The sequence below is a fragment of the Fundulus heteroclitus genome, unplaced genomic scaffold (assembly GCF_011125445.2).
Source record: "Fundulus heteroclitus isolate FHET01 unplaced genomic scaffold, MU-UCD_Fhet_4.1 scaffold_37, whole genome shotgun sequence".
NCBI lineage: Eukaryota > Metazoa > Chordata > Actinopteri > Cyprinodontiformes > Fundulidae > Fundulus > Fundulus heteroclitus.
This window is the reverse complement of record NW_023396781.1, coordinates 2,300,198-2,322,449: the sequence shown is the minus strand read 5'-3', so window position 1 is coordinate 2,322,449 and position 22,252 is coordinate 2,300,198. Positions and strand designations below refer to the sequence as shown.

The following is a 22,252-nucleotide window of genomic DNA, read 5'->3' as shown; positions in this document are numbered from 1 at the left end:
ATATTCCTGAACACTGCAAAAACTCCCGGCTGGCCTGTATGCTCAGCAGGAGCGAAGGAGGAGGCAGAAACCCACGAGATTGTTATATTTCACACAAGACAGGGGAGACGGCTCTGTACGAGGCAGCGGCGTGCGAGTAAAGGCGCATACAGGTTCATTGCACTGATACCACGCTTACACAGACGTCAAGCAAGGTATTTACAAGGCATGAGTAACTTCATTAGTATTATTACTCAATTGCAATTGTATTTACCCAGAATGCCCTGCACTGTAGTTGGCTTCCTGCTTTTAGGGGGGCCTCTGGTTGGCTTAGCATTCCCATTTGCAGTCGAACCGCACCAGAGTTCAGTTTAACCAAGCCGAGACTTATGTTCGGACCAGAGTTCATTATTTTGGTCCACATCAGTGTTTAACTGCGCATTCACATCTCCCGAAACAAACCAAACTTTCTGACCAAACAAACCAGAGTCTGATTAAAGTGGACTAAACAGGGTTGGTGTGAATGCACTCTAAAATCATATACAGGTTTTAATCTGTTGACAATTATTTCCCGACTCTCATATTCTAATGTCTATTTGCACACTTTTAGATTCTGATGGTGTGATTGGATATGCATGCAAATGTCCAGTATTTTACATTGTTCTATAAATTGACTGCTATGTTTTTTTAAACTTGAACATTAAAATTTCATCAGATGCCAATGACTCTTTGCACACTTTTTAGCTTCTCAGGAAGTGTTGTTTGTTTATTCAGCATGGACATTTAATTTTTTGTCTAAATAACCTTGTTATCTATTAATAATTGTACAGTATTTTCCCCCTTTTGATAAGTCTTTCTCCTTTGCTGTACAGCTTAATTTTAATTTTAGCTTTGTCTTCTCAGTGTTTTTGCATTTTTCGAGGTCTTATCTATGAATGCTCATTGTTCGTTTTTCCATTGACATCTTTGATTTGTATCAGTGTGTAATGGGAATTCTGGAGCTGGGGTCTCACCAAAATGTCATTATGGCTACATAATGACATTTGTGGCAAAACCAGCATTGGCCTTTGGCTGAATAAAAACCAGTGATGAAGGACTGGGCGGAGATAAGGTAGATAATAGGTAGGTAGATAATGACACAGACAATTCAATGTTTCTAGAGCATAATGTCTCCCTGACAACCACCATAGTACACCAGCTTTTGTTAACATAAAGACACACACCACTGCCAAGTGCCGGTCACTGCAGGGTCTGTCAAGGCAGTATGGAGCTCCAAATCCATCGATCTCCAGATCCAAAGATGGATGATGCCAGGAAACGGGCATCCCTGTACTCTCCAAAGTACTTGACAAGTGCCCCGAAGCTCCTCCACTTTGTTCCAGAGTGACTGAGCGTTATCCACAACATCTCTGCCATTCAATTTTGAGTATTAGACAAAGACAACACGAGTTTCCTTTTTGATAAAGCTCATAGACGGGCTTAGATTATCCTGAGCTTTCTCTGTACTTATGTTGCAATACAGTTAGGCTGCTTGAGTCACCAAGATCTATTTTTCTCACTGCTGAGTTCTCACTGCTGTTCCTACTGCTCCTTAGATGGGAAACGTTTTGACTGTCTGTATAACTTGATTGAATATGACTTTGTAAAGTGCCTTGACAGGGTTCCCCCCAGAAAATGGGTTAACCCTGGCAGTAGGTGTCGTTGTGGGTTCTGAGAAGTGCGCACGCTACCTTGGGCCGGGGGGAGGGGTGGGTAGAGCGTGGGGAGCGTTGCGTCCTGCGGCTAGAAGGAGGGATGCAGTGTGGATGTAGTATTCGTCAAGCTAATAACAGCTAGCGGGTTAGATATTTAGACCAGGAGATCTTATCCTGGACGGGAACTTTAGTGACAGTTTCATGTCGCTCTCAAACATCAACGCATTTAAAATAAACAAACAACCCTTATCTAGTTTTTTTGGCCAGTAACTCTTAATGTAACATATCTTAACCATGCTCTTCACCATGCACAAAAAATAAAATCCATCCCAACATCCTGTTAAAACAACCATAATTAACAAAGCATCTTAATTGTAATTACTAGTGTATGAGCCAACACCTCCACCTTCACCTCAGTTTAAAGTGTGTCAGGCCTTTGCATCAACAACATAATGATTAAAAAGGATAAGTCAAACAGATGGAGTGACAGTCCATGTTCTCAAGGCTTCCTAGGTCCAGTAGTAACAAATGGGACCTGGAATAAAAAAAAATAAAAAATAAAAATCTGATGTGTGGCTTCCTGGCCGATTCCAGAGGTACAATCTACTCCTCTCTGACATTACCTTGGAGAAAAATGTAGGTGTGCAGATAGGGCCTTAATTTAGACAGACCTGAAGCTCATCAATCATCTCCCTGCAATATCACCGACTACTGCGTTGCCCTTCTCTTGACCCATCTGGCCTCCACGGCACCATGGAAATTCATTACAGACAAGCAAAGTGCTCTGATATTAAACTCACTATCCGCTGGCCACCCATTTTCTGGACGGAAACAGCCCCATAAACAAGTTCTGGTAAGGGACAAGTTGCTGTCTAAGGAAGCATTCAAACAGCATTGCAGCTTTTAGGGTTAGATTTAAAAAAAAAAAACACTGGCTAAGTCACATCATTACAAATACAGTTATCTGAGAATTATTCTTTGAGCAGAGCGCATTCTTCTGCTACCCAGAAGTGTGGCAGCTCAGTTTAACAAACACCCAGCGGACAGAGACGCTGCTGACGCTATACGCACACACCAACCACTCCACAGTCCGTTTACAAGGAAAAAATTATGCTGGAATCATGTCAAAAAGGCCAAAACTATTGCTGCTCAGGAAAGAAAGAGAAGAGGAGAAAACAAAAAAGGAAAACACGGAAGCAATTAGGCATTTGTTGAAAAACAATACATAACGTTTCGCTACTAACTAGTTTAATTAGAGCAGGAAGTGGAGAGAGCAGAACGTTACATGCAGCAAGTGGACTGTTGACTAAAGCTAGTTTACTTTGGAGGATATGACAGTAAATATCACTAATTAAACAAATAACAGCCACAAGAGTTATCATCAGTGGCTTCCACCATAACAGAATTTAGATGCTAAATATTCTGAACTTTATGTCCTGCTGTATTGAACACCATCCACTGTCTGCCTGAGAAACCAGATTTAATGCTACATTTTTATTGAGAAGTTGACATCAAACATTAAACCAGAACTGTGTGATATGATCCAAAATCAACTCAACTGAGGCTGATTGGAAGTTTCAATGAAGTAGCCCTTCATCATCATCTCACAAGCACTTTTACTGAAACAAGACCAGGATCAAAATAGTGATAAAGAATATTAAAAAGTCAGGGTTTTATTCCCAGGCTAATGGTGATTTGCAACATATTTCCAGGATGATATTTTTTGATAAATATTTATCAGTAATGTGGACATAACAGTGGATAAGGTAGATACAATTAAGACTGCTAGCTCAGTCTTTGAAGTGATACCACTTCACTGTAAACTAATGTAGCTTTTAAACAACCACAGTTAGGCCTATGCATCACAATATTATCATAATCAATATCTAAGACTACATGCAGGCTCCAGTCTGCCTCGCTGAGAAGGTGCTAGTGTATAAAGATACTGGTGGCTACTGTGCGCTGCCCTCGGTAGAGAAGGAAACAAGAGACAACCGTCCAGAGTTGCTAACTTTACGAATCTGTCACTATATCTGGGAACTTTTCAGACTCTTCTAACAGCCTTTATTAAACAAAACAACTACAAAAAATCTAGTGACTATTCTCTGTGTTTTTCACAATTTAGCAGCAATCTGTCTACCTTTACTCTCTCAGGACAGCTGCTGGAACTGTGTGGAGCCTCCCTATTGCCCCAGCGCTGTCTCACAGGCACAGGCAGCTGCCGTGAGACCTTCCTTGGACAGGGAAGTAAATGGAGTAATGAAATATTTTACAAGCACTTGCCAAAAATTAAGAAAATATTAACCAGGAAAACCTTAAGATATTGATCCATGCTTTTGTTATTACCGTATTTTCCAGACTGTAATGCGCACTTAATATCCTTACATTTTCTAAAAAATGTATAGTGTGCCTTATAATTAGGTATGTTTTATATATGATTACCATGCTTGTTGTGCTTACTGGCCGATTTTCTGTGGTACACTGCGCTCAAAAATCTGTTAAAATGTGTAAGTAAGACTTTGGTAAGGCAAGGCAAGGCAATTTATATAGCACAATTCAGTACAGAGACAATGCAAAGTGCTTTACATGATTAAAATATAGGAATAAAAGCAAGTAGGGATAGAATGTAGAAACAAAAAAAAAAGCTGCTCTACTCTATGGATGTTGGGAGCATACCTTGTAATCCAGTGCGCCTTAAGCTCCGAAAAAATACAGTAGTCTATGTAAGATCCATTGGAGTCAATACTCCAACAACTGCCTTGGTGGCAGTTACAATCCCCTCAGCATTTCGGCAAAGGTAAAGATCTGGTTCACTGCCCCCTCCCCGCTTCCCTTTTCTGACCCGCCGAATGGTTTTCCAAGACTTCCTTGAGGCCAACTAACAGTCTCTTTCCATAGTCTCTCCAAATTCCTCCCATCTCTAAGTTTTAGCTTCCGCAACCACAGAAGCCGTAGTTATTCTTGGTGTCCGGTACCTGTCAGGTGCTTCAGGAAACGTAACGTCACAGGTCTGATTATATGATTCCGAAATTGATCATAGACCTTTGGCCCATGGTGACCTGGACTTGAACATCACGTGGGTTCAGATGAGGGAGGCTATTCCGCCTAATCACACCCCTCCAGGTAACACCTTCATTGGCCACATGGGCATTGAAGTACTCTTTAGGCCTGATCTTCAAAAGGTTTGCACGTACTAAAAACACGTGCAAACTAATTAGTGTGTACAAAACTGAGCTACATACCAGGTGAGAGGAGGATATACAAATGTAAATGTAAAGCAATTTATAAAAGCTGAAAATGATTACGGGTGCAGTTTTTGTGGCTAAATTTAATACGTTTAAAAGTCAGGTGCAAACTCGCACGCACCTTTGCTCAATATTCTATTTTGTTTTAGATGTACTGGTAAGTGTCACATGTTCTGTCAGTACAAACACCCCTTTTCTGAAAGGACCCCCTAAGACTGCAGCACCACTAGAGCTAGAAGCTTGGTGGGGGGTTAGGAGGGGGGTTAATAACTTTCAAGGCCACTGTAATAGCTTTGAAGACATGAATGAATGGATAATTAGCCAACTTGAGGTTCAAATTAACCTCAATTTGCTCTGTTGGAGCCAAATGTCAGGTCATGATGACTGTAGCACAACATGTGCTGAGAATCCCAGTGATGTCTTAAACACATATACAGACAGATGGGGCTGCAAAGGTCGGTCAAGTAAAGGGGAGTTGACCTACCAGATGCCCAGGATAAGGGCCTGCTCTTCGGCACTAAGGTCAGGCAGCTGGTACTGATCTGGTTCAGCTAAACTGATCTTATCCAACACCGTGTCATCGTCCAGATCATAATCCTGTGAACAACAAATCAACAAATAACTTTAATTACAGTCTACAGTCAGTGCAAAAGGTTCTGGCACGAATACAAGTGTTAACACTTTGGAAACTTTACAACTTCAGTGTTTGTGGAGACAGTTCCAACTGATGTTAAATTCTACAGCAGAGGGATGGATATTAGTTTCATTTTCTTGAATTTAAAACTTTAAAAGAAAAAAACAAATTTTTACTGCATTTAGAGACTCACAGAGTGTATGTGTATGTGTATGTGAATGAATGAATGACTGACTGTAGTGTAAAGCCCTTTGGAGCAAGTACAAGCCATTTACCATTTATTTTCAGTATAGTGATATAAGCACAGGTGATATGATAGAGTTCAACTTCAATCAATTTCTTATCAATCTGAGCCTAATATAGCAATCTGAAAGAGTTGCTTTCAAGATCACCTAGAACATCTTTAGGACAAATGTCCAGCTAAGACCAGGGTTGTCACCTAAGTACAGAACAGTACAGGGTTGTGTCACCATAAGGGCAGAGCTTCCAAACATTGGCAGCTAGTGAATGTGAGTGGTTTGAAAACATTGTATATCCCTTTGTGACGACAAGACAAAAAAGCAGCCACTTGGGTCTAAGAAAAAGAGAGAGACTGGAGATTTGCATGAAGAATAGAGACGAAAAGCAAAAGAATAGCACAAAATTATGTTCACTGATGACTGCTACTTCTGATTGTTCCTGACATCAGGAAAATAGGGCTGGAGGGGTCGAGGCGATCTTGGCCTCGAGATAGATTTCTCTGTCACACAGAGATGCTCATGGGGAGCAACGGTCAAGGTTCTTGACCCAGAGTGACAGACGGAATTTCAAACCAGCGACCTTTGAGGCCTTCTCCAAGACCCAAACGCCCGACACACTAACAACTAGACAACCATTCCCCCACATAAACATTGACAGTAATCTCTATAGCTGTTGCATTGTCTGGTGGAAGTTTAACTTGTGTTTGGAATGAATCCAGAGGTGATTCCTGCCTCCTGCTAAATTGTTACAACCACATACGTTGTGTCACACTATACATTTTTCAGCTCAGGAGATCAAACTGTTCTATATGTGACACCAAGCAGCTCCAAGCAGGCAGTCGCAAGGATGTGCACAATCACCGTCTGTGCCGCACTGACAGGTGTGATGGGTTCGTTACACTGGCAGGAAATGTGGGAAATGTAGAAAATTGGTACTCTTGACTATGAGGTCCTTAGACAGTCTGCACGACTCACAGTATGCGCACAGAATCTGCCCCCTGGCAAAAAGTATATAAATAAAAATAAAAAAACATCACTATGCTTTTCAACAGTGGTCTTTTTAAGATGTTTAGGTTCATTCTATTGTAGGTTGTATTGGAGCTTCCGCCTCTCGGTACAATGGCTTTGTAAACATTTTATGTTGCAGTCTAGCTTTGTTGTGTTTCTTCCACTCAGTGGGCATGCTGTGGTTAAAGTTGGTTAGCCACAGTACTAAGATCAATGTTTCTCTAGCCCCATTTACACTACCGATCGGTGACCAGATGGGTCACCGATCCAGGCCGAGCTCGGACCAAGCTTGGATCAGTTAACCATGCCGAGCTTGGTTCTGACAACCGTTTACACATCACCCTGGCACGGTTTCTCACCTCCTAGTGATGATCTACGGTACTACTGCTCTCTAGGATTGAAGGAGGGACTCAAGCAAATCAAAATGGCGGCCCCCGTAACATTCAGGAAGTTATGCTTGGTTATAATTGCTTTTTGCGGAGAGTCAGGCCAAGAAGGCAACCTTTGGTGAATTTACTTGACGGAGTCTGCTTTTGGGACGTGGATAAGACATACAAACGTCTAATCAGGGCTTACAGACGCAGGAAACAGCGACACTGCTAAGCAGAATCATCACTAGAAACCGTGTGGCACGGTAAGGAAGCTAGTATTTTTATGAATGTCTGAAACTGCAAAACTAGTCCGCTGACTGTAAGGAGATGACGCGGTCTGCTCATGCACTCTTTGTTATCTAAGAACCGAGCCAGGGAAAAACTGGGCTGAGCCCACTCATCAAACTGGTCTAGATTTAGCACGGTCCGGTTGTGTCTGGAACGGTTCAGTTCGGTTTGTGATCCATTTACACTCGAAAGTTGTTTCAGTTACCGAGCTCGGACTGGTCTCAGCACGGTTAAAAAAGGGTAGTGTAAACGGAGTATCTGTTAGCTAGTTGCTAACTGTGGAATAGATTTCTAGAAAAGTAAGTGGGTCTTCTCTGGGTCTTGGGTCTGGGCCACACATGTAGGACTTTGGGAGGTGGGGTCGTTGCTGGGGAAGATTTCCCAGCCCTGCTGTATTGTGACGTCCATCTTAGACACTTTCATTTATAACTTTCCCACAACAAACATATATGTAGTCATTAACTGCGGGAGAGGCCTCATCTCTGGTGGCCTTCCTCTTCACCCATTCACATTTAGACATTGAGGGTTCTGGGTGGGTGCATGGGGGTGCGCAGCCCACCCCATCTCCGGAAAGTAGCTGGCGCCAGGCACCCCCCATTTTGACTCTCCCAGTTTTAAATGCACTTGAGAACAACATGCACCAACACGACTTTTAAGAAGGCGGAGGCAAGCTCAGGGTCTTTCTCACACCCCTGTTCTCTGATTGCCATCAGGAGTTGGGGCGCTGGAACAGGAGCAGGCCAACTGGTCGGGGTCTGGACTGGGGATGGTCATTGGGTCCTGGGGCTGCTACTTCTCCCCCAGAATATGGGGGTGGGCTTAAGTACGGAAAGCTGGGTGTGGGGAACGCTGCGCCTCAGGGTTCGTGTGGTGGGGCTCTGGTTGGCTGGCCCATTGGGTTCATTTTGGCCCCATCTTCAGGTGGACGGGCCCGTGGGCCGTCTGGGCTAGGATCCGAGTGGGGGCTTGGGACCGGAATATGGACCAGGTAAGTAGGGTTGTGGAGGTGGTGGTTAACCCCACCCCCCATTCAGAAGATGGGGGCTGGTTACCCTTCTGGGATGCTGGTGCCTGGACCTGGGAGTATAGTGCGTTGGTGGTCTTTGGTGTCCGGGGTTGGGTGCTCGGGTGTGTGCCGGCTCACTTCTCACTCCTGGCGGATGCTTCACGGGACCCTGTTGGGTCTCTGGGCCAATGGCTGGATCTGGTCTGGCGTAGCTGGCTACCAGTGGGCTCGTCGCCACAGCTCCAGAGGGCTTCGGCACTGTAGCTGTTGCGGGGTTTCCTGGGGCTCCTCTCTGCTCTCTTCTGGGATAGGGGAGGCAACTATCCCTGTGTTGGTCCATCTTGGGCACCTTTGCTCTGGGGGTCCTTTTAGGCATCTGGGGTTCTGGTTTCTCCTGTGTATGCCTCTGCGCACTGGGAGAGGGGGGGGGGGGGGAGTTGGAGGGGGCGGATCTTTGCCTTCTCAATTTCTTATGGATAAACCTTACATACACAAGTGCATTCTCACAAACACCTACAGGCGCTTGGATTCAGGCTCTTACAGATAAATTTCTATACAGAAAACCCCTATTAATTATCTTTAGCTGTTACTTTATACAGCCCGTATTAAATAGCACTATATTTTTCAGTGATGGTATGAAGGTATTGGTTGTTTGTACCTGTAATACTTTATCTGTTTGTTTTGCTGTTCTTTTTATCTTTCTCTTTGTAGGTGTAGAAGCAGACTCCAAGGATGTGATCTTGCTCTCTCTTTTTCCTCTATTTTTTCACATTTTCTCCCTTTTAGCATGTTGTCTCATCTTTTTCTCTTCTTTTATTTTCTTCTACCATCCCTTTTTTGTGTCCAATGAAAATGAAATAGTCCTAGAATAAAATCTAATAAAGGTTTTTGCATATATGATTCAAGCGGAGCACTATGCCGAAAGCAGTAATGCTCTACTTGTGAATGTTTAGGACTTAGCAGTTTCTCGGTCTCATGTTAGGGGGTGTGATGGCGCTGTTTGGCCACACCCATTTTGAATTCCATTAAAATGCAAATATTTCACTAGAAGGACATCTTTTGGTAAAGTTTGGTGAGTTTTTGAAAAGGTTAAAGCCTCCAAATAGCCAATTCATTGGGGAAAAAATAATAACAATAACAATAGATCAGACCTTTGCAGCGCTTTGTTGCTCAGGCCTAATTGTTATCTAATGCCCTAAACCAGGGGTCAGCAACCCAAAATGTTTTAAGAACCATCTTGGACCAAAAAAAAAAACAAAAAACACATCTGTCTGGAGCCGCAAAAAATTAAAAGTCTGATATAAGCCTTATAATAAAGGCAACATGGGCTGTGTCTATATTAGCTATGTTAGCTTCCTATCAAATGGCTAAATAGGCTACAAATATATAATGAGCATTCATGTTTAATTTTTATTTTCCCTGCAGCACATCCTGGAGAGAATAAAGCACCACTTGACTATGTGCGTTGAGGTGAGTCCAACTATCTCTAGTCGGAACCTCTCAACCGCACGCACGAGCTCAGGCTCCTTCCCCACCAGAGAGGTGACATTCGACGTCCCAAGAGCCAGCTTCTGCAGCTGAGGATTGGAACGCCAAGGTCCCCGCCCTCTACTGCCACCCGTTGCACAATGCACCCGACCCCTTTGGCCCAGGTAGGGGAGTTATAGCCAATATAAAATATAAACCGTTGCGCTCCGGTCCAAGAGGTCACGTGATTAGAGTTTTGCTGCTCAGCCAATCAGATCGCTGTATTGTCAGCCGTGCAAGTTCAACAGTTCATCAAGGCTGCGCCCGTAAGGTGTTGTATCTGTTTCCAGACTAAATAGCCCAGTCCATCCATCCATCCATTTTCAAACATGTCTATCCCTTTTGGGGTCCTGAGGGGTGCCGGTACCGATCTCCAGCTGCCAATGGGTGAGAGGCGGGGTACAACCTGGACAGGTCGCCAGCAATGTTCATGTTTCATGTGTCTGAGCAAACACACAAACTCCCTGAGCGTTCACTTGACCTCTGTGAGCAACATCACACGAGCACACTGAGGCTACATTACGCCTGTCCAAAACCTGAGGTTATATCAAGCTACATGGTTTAATAAAAGAATCAAGTTACAGCAATAATTTATTTTAGGTTATTCAGTTTAGATAAAACTGATTTAGCCCGATTACATGAAAAAGACAAAATTCTTGGATTTTTTTAAAGAGCTGTATAGCTTATTTTTATTTCAGAGTAGGGGTCCTACTGATGAATGACTAAGAGATGTGCACATCTTTCAGAGTTACAGTCTTATTTCCATTAAATTATTTACATTTTCTGCAGTGAGATTTAACTCAAGGATGTGGTGTTGTGCAGCCTCTCTTCTGTCAGTCTGCTCCAGGGCAGCTGTGGTTACTAACATAGCTCACCACCATCAGGGTGTGAATGTGTGCATGATTGACCAATGTAAAGCACTTTAGGGTCGTCAGATGATTTATTTCAATATTCTCAGCCACACATCGCTTTTCTAACACAACAAGGGACCATTCTCAGTTCTGAACAATTTCTTTGTGCTGCTCTTTGTTTTTATGCCAACGGCAGCTTTTTAATAACGTGGGAGATGCAGAAAATCTTTCAGAGGCTTTCAGAGGTTGCACTGTCAGGAATGTTACTGTTGCACTCAGTTATAGTTTAAAGGTGTTCCATAGTCATAGACCCACAAGATTAATAACAGAAATTTACAGAATGAAAGCAATAATTTATTCTGTGTCAAATTTTGGCAATTCCAGCTCTACTTTTCTATTCATATATTTTAGTTTCCATTCACCTATCTCTCCCCCCCCAACACTGTTAGGGCTACTGCACATTTCTTCACTTAAATAACCAGTGGTGGCTGGCCCATAGGGGGCGCTCGGGCGCTGCCCTTCCTAGATGTGGAGGGGAAAAGTCAAAATATCAAAATATATATAGATTTTAAAAGTATTATTAATGTCAGTTTTTACTTAATAGTACGTGGCTACATGTAATAAGAATTATTAAAACACTTCTACTAATTGACTCTATCAATTGACTCTCATTTAACAGTGCACTTCCACCAACAGACCGTATCATTTCTCTTCTTCTACACTTTTGGGGCTGTCACGAAAGGAGCCCTACAAGTGTAGCGTAACATCCAATCATATACTGTTGCTAGGGAAGATTTATAAATATTTGGTCAATCAGCATCGCCAAAATTAATGGCTTTGGGGCTCCTGGAGTCATAGCCCTAGCTGCACAGTGATAGGTGCACTTCACGCGTGACGTCACAGACTACATCCACGTTACATCCGGGTCAGAGTGGTAGGCAAAAACAGTACTGTTTTCGCTTACCAGCGTGACAAAACAAGTGAATTAGAGCGTACTTTTAGTTTATTTTTGGAATCTAAACAATGCCTACGACTTGTTGTGTTCCCGGTTGCACACAGAGGCATTCCAAATCGTCGGATGTACGTTTTTTTCGTTTACCGAAGGACGAAGAAAGAAATGGATAATTTCAATGAAAAGGATGAAGGCAGACAATCCCAATCGACTGTGGGAGCCATCATACCACGACAGAATTTGCAGTCTACACTTCATCTCCGGTAAATACAACTTAATTTTTCACTAGTCATTGTTCTACTTAAATCATTATATGAATAAAATATTAGGATATATATTTAAGTCAAGACGTAAACGTTCATTTCGTAATAATATACGCACACGTACAATGTATGCAAACCCTCTGGTATGAGTCTGTGAAAAGGATTAATAAGACAAAAACACCAAAATAATCCTCTGTGAACAATGTTTTTTTATTACTTAAATGCTTATTGTGGAATCGTAGTAATTTTCCAACTTTTAATTTAAATGCATGTACTGGGTTAGGCAGGGAAATCTATTGGCCAGCCCCACCAAAAATTTTTTTCACCAGCCGCCACTGTAAATAACACTACCTTTACTTCAGCTGGAAATGTACATATAGCCTATATGAACAATATAAAGTGGGGTTGGAACGAATTAAACACTTACAAGACAATTAATGTCAACTCATTTTTAGAAGGGTGGGTGACCAATGCTTCCAAAAAGATGAACATATCAGTTATTCAATAACTCACACCATTCCAATATTAATTGCATATGTTGAATATAGCCAATGAATTATTTAATTGAGTATGTTTAAACATAGGAAAACTTAGAACTGAACCATACTGGAGAAAACAGCTTTAATTCTCCATCAAATAACTCTCATATCAAGCCAACTTGCTTTTTCAGCAGCAAAAGCATTATTTCTTATGGTTAAATATTCTCCATGTGCCTTCATTAAAATTTTCTAATTCCACTCGTGGGAAATGCGCACTTTAAGGCTTATTTCCAGTCGTTGCCATGGTGAAGCACGTTATCTGCGTTCCATTGATCAGGGCTTCTTTCATGCTCGTGCTCGCGTTGAAATCATGGTTGGTTGGACGCTGTGTCTAGTTACCTGGCTGATATCACCTGTTCTGAAACCGAAAACCCGAGTATGACAGAGGAAGGAAGAACTACTCAGAGCAGCAGCTTTCTACTCGGGGTAGATCGGTAATTTTTTCTTTAACAGAGCCCAGAACAAAGACGCACACCGCAACCTGCCAAACTATAAAAGCGTCTGCCCCACCCACCAAACAGTGGTGCGCTCCCATCAGCACCTGCCATTAACAGAGCGAGACCGTGGAACACCATTTTATCAGAGTTGCAAAATAGTATAAAACAACTTTGTTTATTATTATTTTGTTTACAGTTCAGCTTGAATTTATTTTCTGCGCAGCATGGATTTGCTGTGCGTGCTGAACCCAGATGCCGTGCACCATTGCTCACGTGCGCAGCTTAGAGGGAACACTGGTCGCCAGTCCATCGCAGGGCAGAAATAGCCGTCTTTTGCCCAATTTACTGTGATATCGCCAATGAAAGCAAAATATTCGGTCCAAGAACTGTTGAATCCTCTGTTCTCCTCAGCTATCTTTCTCTTTTACCCTTTGGGGTCCATGGCTCATCACACACCTACCGGTTTGTTTACAACTGCGACCCGCCTGGCTCAATGCCGAGCTGCATGAAACGTGTGCCGCAGCTTATGACGCAAATATCCGTTGACAGATATTTTGAAATGTGATATGTATTCTACACATTTTACATAATTGGAAAACATTGAGAATGTTTGTCTCGAGGTTTCTCTGCTACAGAAACCACACTAAAATGGAAAATATATTTTCCCTTTTATCTTTTTCCATTTTCATACATTTTTAAAAAAGCTCCAGGGAGCCACAAGGGGGGCGCTAAAGAGCCGCATGCGGCTCTAGAGCCGCGGGTTGCCGACCCCCGCCCTAAACCAGTATTTTCAAATAAGACACTAAATTAAATCATAAAGAAAATGATACAGAGAGAAAATGTTCAAATAGTATAGAAGAGAGAACTTCATAACCATGGCAGAAAAAAACATCTAACCTTTAAAAAGCATGTTTCTAATTTATTTAAAAGACTTATAATGGGCGTATACAATACACAAAACACAACATCTATTAATGAAAAACGGGAACTAGAATTAACCATAATATCTGAGGACAATGAATGGAAGGAGCAATGAACTACTTGTCATAAAGGAGTTAACAGACAGTCTTGGAAAGAATTTGATTGGAAAACAAAAATAAGATATTTTAACACAACCCTTGTAAAAGCTTTGTTTGGAGGAAATGCAAAAAAAAAAAAGAAAAAGAAAAAAAGGAGATTGTTCATATATTATATTTTATGAATATCCAGCAATCCAGAGATTCTGGAAAAAAAAAGTTAAGGGGGACATTGATCAAATTTTACAAATAAAAATATCATTAGACTCGCTGGGAGTCCAGCTGGAGAGTAAATGTAAAGAAACATGTCGCTCAGAGAAAATATATATTTTAAGGATACTTTTATAAATAGCCAAGAAAAAGGATGATGGTTACCTGGAAAAAAGCAAAAACCCCTTTTATAAGTGAATGGACTCAGAGATTGAAATGGGTTTACATAATGGAACAAATGACTCCAGGTTTACAACAGAAAAAGGAATTTTTTGAACAGAGGTGGTCATGTGTAACTCAGTACTGAATAGATGAGTAAGGGACTTAAACTGCAACAAGTTTAGAACACTTAAAACAAATTATTGAGCCTGATGGCAATTCAAATTCAAAAATACTTATTTATCCCAGAGGGAAATTAAATTTAATACTGAATTGAGCTGAACTCCTCTTATATATACATACAACTATTTTTCATACAGTGAGGTCCGATGTCAAGGAATGTTATGTTCTGTAAGTTAAGACAAAGTGATAAAATATTTTAAAAATTCAACAACCTCCCTGCAAAGGCCCTGGCCCCAAAGAGATATGTAAGGAAAGGTAGAATAATTGTTTAAGTAATATAAATAACATACTTATATCAAAAATAGTATGTAAAAATGTAAGGTGTTGGACTGTATTAACTGTTGGCCATAGATTATTTTGTGTCTTTACAATTATATGGAATTAGAGAATAATGTTGGTAGTTGTTTTTTTTAACAGCAGTTTTAGCCTTAGAACTCTCCCTTGGATTAAGTTTTTGAGCTAAAGACTCAGTGTTATTGTTGAATCATTTGCATTGCCCCTAATTGAGACAGGTGAGTTTCATAGTACTTTCCATGTTGTGTTAGCCTGGCATCAGTTTGAAAACTCTTATCTATGCTTGCTTTTATTAAAAATCACACAAGAGTGCCAAAACTTGTCAGATTCAAATAGTCTTGCTTGCCTGCTTGGTTTCTGTCTCGTCGGGGATGAACACATGATGTCCTTCTCTACTTTCCTTCCATCAATATAAAATGAAAGCTGCTGAGCTCTGGCTAATGACAGTCTTGATTGAGCCCATTTGCTCCCCCTCTCCTGCAGTAACTGAACCATTATGGATTAAAGCACTGAAAAAATAAATGGACCAAAGCAATAAGTCTAAGACCTCTGGACACAATCCAGCCATGATTAAAAACATTTAGAAAATATTTAAAAGAACTATATTAAACTATAAACTCTGAGTTTTTCAAAAGTAACTTTGCAGGAAACTTGAGACACTACTGGGTGATTTAATTAGTCTGAAAAGTTTGATTAAATCATATTTACTTAAAATGTTTAAGAAATTAGTGAATCTGATCCCTGTTGGGCTGTTTGAATTTTATGAAATATTCATTTCAGTAGATTTTAGTATGTATACTATTTTCAGAAATATGTTTTATTGAAGAAACGTTGTAGCAAATAATTGAAACAACAGAACTGGACTGTTACAACATCTGTGTATAAAGAGTGTTTTCTGAACCATTGGTGTTGTACTAAGGGCTGCACAGTGGCGCAGTTGGTAGCACTGTTGCCTTGCAGCAAGAAGGTTCTGGGTTCAAATCCAACCCTGGGTCTTTCTGCATTGAGTTTGCATGTTCTCCCTGTGCTCCCTACTCCGGCACTCCCACAGTCCAAAAACATGACTGTTAAGTTAATTGGCTTCTCTAGTTCTCCTTAGGTGTGAGTGTGTGCGTGAATGGTTGTTTGCCCTGTCTGTCTATGTGGTGCTATGTGTATGTCTATGAGGGATTAAGCGGGTTAGAAAATGGATCGATGGATGGATGTTTTGTACTAATAAGTCAGTTGGTGTGAATCGGGGATGAGAGAGGCCATCTATGTTCACTGTGAACACCCAACACTGCACCAGAGGGCTCGAGATGGCCCTACGGTTCATCTTTTTAAGATCAGGGGGTTTCGACAGCGCATTTTAGCGTAAGGGAGCGTTATGCTGAGAGTTGTCAAAGTTACACTGAATTTAGACCATTATGCTCATTAAAAATTAGCAAAACGGTACGGAACAGTACGACATGGATGTTTGAGAGCAACATAGAAAAGTCAATAAAGCTCTTGAACGTGCACCAGCAAAGATCTACACCTCCTGGACAACATAAGCTAGTACTAGCTGTTATTAGATTCCTCCTGGTGATGACCCTATATAGTGTCACCTTGACTTGTCTCCAGTTTTATAGCCGTTTATACTTGAAGACATGTGACCAAAACAGACACAGAGGTTGGCATTGTTAGCGTCATGTTTTGATTGTCAAATGGCAATTTCCATATTTTTTTTGATTTGAGCCAAGAGCTACTATCTTTGTTTCTTGTGTGGTGGGTGAGTTTTGTTCAGTTAGCAACGTTGCTAAGCTGCTGTTCTGTTGGATTAATTTCTGCTCATCCCCTATTACACTTCAAGTTCCAAAAACATTTTAGATCTAGTTTATAATATGTAAAATAAGGACTTCATCGGATAAAAAAAAAGGTCAATAATTAGCATTAATTGTCTATGAGCTGATAATGACTTAATTGACAACTAATTTGTGTAACTTGTGATCAGAATTTCAAAGTGATTCACAACAACTGAGACATTGTATGTTCAATCAGGCCCATTTTCAGTGAGCCAAGGCTAAAGCCCACAATTTTTTCATTCCAATAGCTTTTTGCCCAGTGTCCTTCCAGTCATTTTAGGCAAATTTGATGAATTCTTCAGTCATGCATCAGATGACTGAACCAAATGGCCATCAGTGACTATGTGTATCAATTACCAGATTATTCTGGATGTTCCTATATTTGCCTGAACAAAAACTGTGAACAGTGGTAGCTGTTTAGTAAGAAGCAAAGTACAAAACAGGTGACAGCAGTCATAAAGCCAAATTAAATTGGACAAATAAAATGTTCTCCTATAAAGATTAAAAAAAAAGTTCTTACTTTGGGTAGACTGGCCTTTGGTGTAGGAGTGGGACTGGTCTCACCAACCCCCTCATCAGCCTCATTCTCCTGTCTTTTCACCTCAAGGATAAGTTGAGCCAAAAACTTTTCCTGGTAGCGGGTCCGTTTCCCGAGAGCACCTAGATTGAACAGCATTAGATCATGTTTAACCTCAATGGGAACAAATAGTCTTTGGCTTATTAAGAACCCCAAATATCAAAAGAGGAGATTTCTGCGGAACAAAAGTGCTATTTTACAAGTTAAGCACTATCCCACATACCTGTCATGTTGATGTGGAGCCCAGAAAGCTCCTTGGCCCTGTTAATGTGCTCTTTGGCTCCCTGGTACTCATAGTAGGTCAGGCTAATGTAGGCACACTCCAGGTGGAACTGGATAGCCAGGCTCCTCTGGCTGGACAACACTGACTGGCATTTAACCACTGGAGAAGAACCAGAATAACTTTTTTTAAAGAACACTTCTAACAATATCACTATGAAACAATATTATTTACAGGGTGCTGTGAGAGATAACAGAAATAAAAATGGTGCAGATTCACTTTCGAAGGAGACCACTGCCTCGTCTGCAGGATTTTTGACACTATTTAAAGCTTTATATTAGGCCTTTTAACTGGACCACGGTGGGGGCAAGCGAGGAGAACACGTGAATAAAAATATTTTTTAACGGCAGTGAAATTATTTTATTGGTTTGATTTTCGGGCTTAATCCCCAGCTAAACCAGGGGAGCGGAGCAAGCTTCAAACGTTTCCCCAGATCAAGGGTCTGTAGAGCAGGCAGAACTCATGAAGAATGCCGCTGTTTTACCCGGGGGACTTTAGACAAGTGGCTAATATTTAAAGTTTTATATTAGATCTTTTGGGTCAGCTGTGACAGGAGCGAGGAGAACACATTAATAGTTTAAAAGATTTTTAACCGCAGTGATATTTTTTATTGGTTCGATTGCGTGCTTACTACCAGGCAGTGTGCTGGTCTGTCAGCACACTGCCTGGTAGTAAGGCAAGGCAAATTTATTTATATAGCACAATTCAGTACAGGGACAATGCAAAGTGCTTTACATGATTAAAATATAGCAAATTAAAACAGAATAAAAGCAAGTAGGAATAAAATGTAGATAGAAATTAGAACAAAGAAGTGGTGATTCAGTTAACTAGAACAGTTGAAGGCAATCCTAAACAAATGTGTTTTTAATCGTGATTTAAAGGAACTCAGGCTTTCAGCACCTTTACAGTTTTCTGGAAGTTTGTTCCAGATCAGTGGAGCATAGGAACTAAAAGCTGCTTCTCCTTGTTTAGTTCTGGTTCTAGGTATGCAGAGTAGGCTGGAGCCAGAAGACCTGAGTGGTCTGGATGGTTGATACACCGATAACAAGTCTGTGATGTATTTAGGTGCTAAGCCATTCAGGGATTTATAGACTAACAGAAGTATTTTAAAGTCTACTTGCGTTATTGACATCACAAATGTTTTATTTTTCTCTTTTCTACTGACTTCCACAGTTTATACTGTGATGTTGCATTAAGTTGATTGTTATGGTTTATGATTAAGAAGGGAAACTCTCTGTTACAGAGACACACACCAAGACCTACAGTTCTTGCAATCTTTTTGCATTGTTATATAGAGAACCAGGATCTGATGGGTATCACAGATCCATACATTACTCGGTGAGGCTAATTTTTAGATTCAATACAGGGTCTTCTCGCTCAGATTGGCCCAGAGTGGGATTCCCCTAGACTGGGTTCCATCAGTTTTTTACCATTTCTTAGACGAGATGGGGGTTTTCTGCTGAAGACCCAGCCCGCCCTGTGATGCCCCCTATTGGTACTCTTGGATTTGTGAGGTTTGAAAGTGATGGATGTTTGTCCATGGGAACGGGGAGTGGAGGACCAAGTAGGAGGTTTCTTGGGGTGGAGGTAGAGTAGACGAATTTGACATTGATTACTGAACAGTCTTAGCTTACCAAGTCTAAAGTAAACTTAAAAAAATGTGCGCATAGGAACCTAAAACAGGCCTAGCTCAAATAGTTGAACCCTAAATTGTAGATAAAATGCTTGGACTGTGGTCTTGAGTGATAAATGCTGAATTATGAAGTATTCATGCTGATTGATGCTAAGATGTTTCCATTGATGTTTGTCCGGTCGATTTCTTGGAACTGTTTTTTATGATGTGCCATTTGGGCACACCAAAGGAGACTGTGTACCCGAGAATGGGGTACACAATCGGTTGCCATGGAGATCACAGATAGACGGACTCTGGAAGCATCACCAGCTGTTCTTGGAGATGGACAGCCTGAGAGCTGTCGTTCCACTGGTTGATCATCTTTGGTGATGTGCCATTAAGACACATCATCAGGGGGACTGTTAGGATATCAACAAGGTCAAGTGGAACGAACTGTTTATCCCAGAACTGCCTGCCACACTTGGATAACACCGGACAACGAGGAAATGACTCATCTGTCTGATAGCGTCCTGGAGTTAACACAGTTTATTTAGTTTGGATGTGTACGGCCTTTTATGGGTGTTAACCTAAACTCCTTTATAATGTTTCTGTAATGAGCAATCGGGGCTTCTTGCCGATCAAAAGCCCATCAGCGCTGATGTGAATGTAACTCTTTCTCTGTCTTAAGTAGATAAAATATAACTAAAAGTATACTTGTCTGTTTTATGCATCCTACATTCAAGGTAATATTTAAGTGGGGGTCGCCTGACTGGGTAAAAAGAGCTGGGTCCACTCAGGGTGTTTCACCGCCAGAAGGGTCGGTAGACATTAACAACAGGTTACCTCACTGTTAGTTTCCAGTAACCCAAACCCAGCATAAACCTGCCCAACTTAAAAGAAAAACACAAGGCCAAATCTCAAACTCTCGTGTTAAAAGCACAGAACTAAACACATAATAACTATTAAACATATAAGAACATGTCATTAGGACACAACTGAGATGAAGCAAAGAAAAAAAACTGCGCATACGGGCTCCGAACAAAATGTACAGTCAGACAATCAAATAACACACAAGATTTCTTTAACAATCATGATATATCAACCGGGAAAAAAATACACGTATGAATATCTTCCCAAAGTGAGTTGTAAATCGACCTTAATATAAACTTAATTTCTCTCTGAATAGCTCAAACATTTCTCTTACACGCAGTCATGAAATATTTTTAAGTTGATAAGTAGAACTCATATATATATATATATATATATATATATATATATATATATATATATATATATATATATATATATAAACTTTTATTTTATTTTTTTTAAGTGTGCCCCCCCCCCTGTAATTTGTTTCTGCAGCCGGGTCTGGGTCACACTAATGCACGAAGCAATTTCAATGCATTTCTTAAGTATCGAGCAAATGGTGATGCAAACCTAAAGCAGTAATCTGCAGCTTGCACCTTTAAATGCCAGTTATTCTGGACATCAGGTACAAAACGAAATAATAGACTTGTGTGGGAGACAGATTTAGAAAACTATTATTTTTTATTTGTTTTACCCTTCAGGCGAGGTTCATAGTTTGAATACAATAAAAATATATTTTGGTTTGAGCCAATCTATTCATAGTGGTCCTTACTATTAATGTTGTCACTCCTCAGTTTCTTTGGACCTCCTTGAACAAATGTGTCTCATTTCTCTTTTCCCCGTGACCAATCACTGAAAAGATGGGCATTCACTCAAAACTTCTCTCAAGCCAGCAAGGTTTGAACCTGCTCTTCAGTAGAGGTGTAAATACCCGGGCTGGCCCAGAACAAAAACTGTTTCTGAAAAACTCGAAAGTGATTCCAAAAAAAGTAAAAAACAAAACAACTGGACTTGTTTTTCGTAGTTGAAGACGTTTTGCCTCCTCTCCAGGAAGCTTTCTCAATTCACAAAGTCTGGAGTAATGTGGAGTATCAAGCTTTATACTACTGCCTAACAAAGGCCTTGTAATGGCTTAGATAACATGCAAGTTCAATAGAAACAGGTCCACCCCTTAGTAATGGGCGGTTGTTAAAGCCATTAAGCCAGCAGATTGAACCGAAACTGGTCCACTCCTCTGTAACGAGGAGTCGTTAGGGTTGTTATTGGTTTGGCTTAACGGAGCGATGTTTGATCACTCGTATGAGGATGAGAACTGAGGTGATGATTGGCTGGAATTAATTCTATAGCTGTATTATAAGTTTTTGAGAAACTCTCAAGACTTTTCAGCAGAAAACATAAAAGTACAGACATAGCTTAAGGATCAGAAATGTCTGTGCGTTGGATCGGAATTATGTGATCGGTAAAATACATCGGTATCGCAACTTGCAACCGATAATGCATCGGATTGACCCCATCATTAACAGAAACTATGTGCTTTACATGATTTTACACATCCTGGTTCCCGGAAAAGGTAGTTCTTGTGAAAATGGGCCTAAAGAGGAAAAGATACTGAAAGGAAGTTTGACGATGTTAAGAAAACCCATGTTTTTACAGACCTTTGTCCATGCTGCACTGGGCCAAGCTGAGGAGCTCCGGAGACCGAGCCTCCAATATTTGCTGGTGCAGATTGACGTAGCGTAGGATCCACCAGGGCAGGAGCTGCACAGTTCAAGGAACCAGGAAAGAAGTCAGATCACTCATCTTCTTATTTCTATCAAAAGTCTTCTTTTCCTTCAGCTTAATATAAGCTAGGATAAGTCCAATGACATCCTACTCAATGCATTCAAGTAAAATACAACCACTGGTGGCTTTGCTTTATATGAACCTATTTGCACTAAAAAGGAGCAAACAATACAGCATCACATTCAGTTGGACTGGATTATTTTTAAAACCATACGGAATTAATGTATGTATTGCAGAAACCGATTTTGCATGTGTTAAATGCTCTGAGCTGTTGAAGAGCCTGTGGTCCAAAAGATGGTGTGGTGTCTTTGAACCCAACGTGTATTCAGTTCGCAGAGTTCACCCAAACATGCTGATCTTGAAAGGCCATCAGCACAAATAAAACACCAGCATCCACAAAGATGAATGCCGGA

At 40.9% G+C, this 22,252-nt stretch overlaps 1 protein-coding gene across 1 annotated transcript in view; it reads right to left on the bottom strand.

The window, feature by feature from the left end:
• Nucleotides 1–22,252, bottom strand: part of ttc27 (tetratricopeptide repeat domain 27) — a gene marked incomplete at its 3' end in the record, with an annotated part of 176,843 nt that overhangs the window by 77,699 nt on the left and 76,892 nt on the right. The window contains 4 exon segments of the mRNA XM_036130656.1: nucleotides 5,403–5,515; nucleotides 17,239–17,378; nucleotides 17,519–17,677; nucleotides 21,713–21,815. Of these exon segments, the coding sequence (XP_035986549.1) occupies nucleotides 5,403–5,515; nucleotides 17,239–17,378; nucleotides 17,519–17,677; nucleotides 21,713–21,815 (515 nt within the window).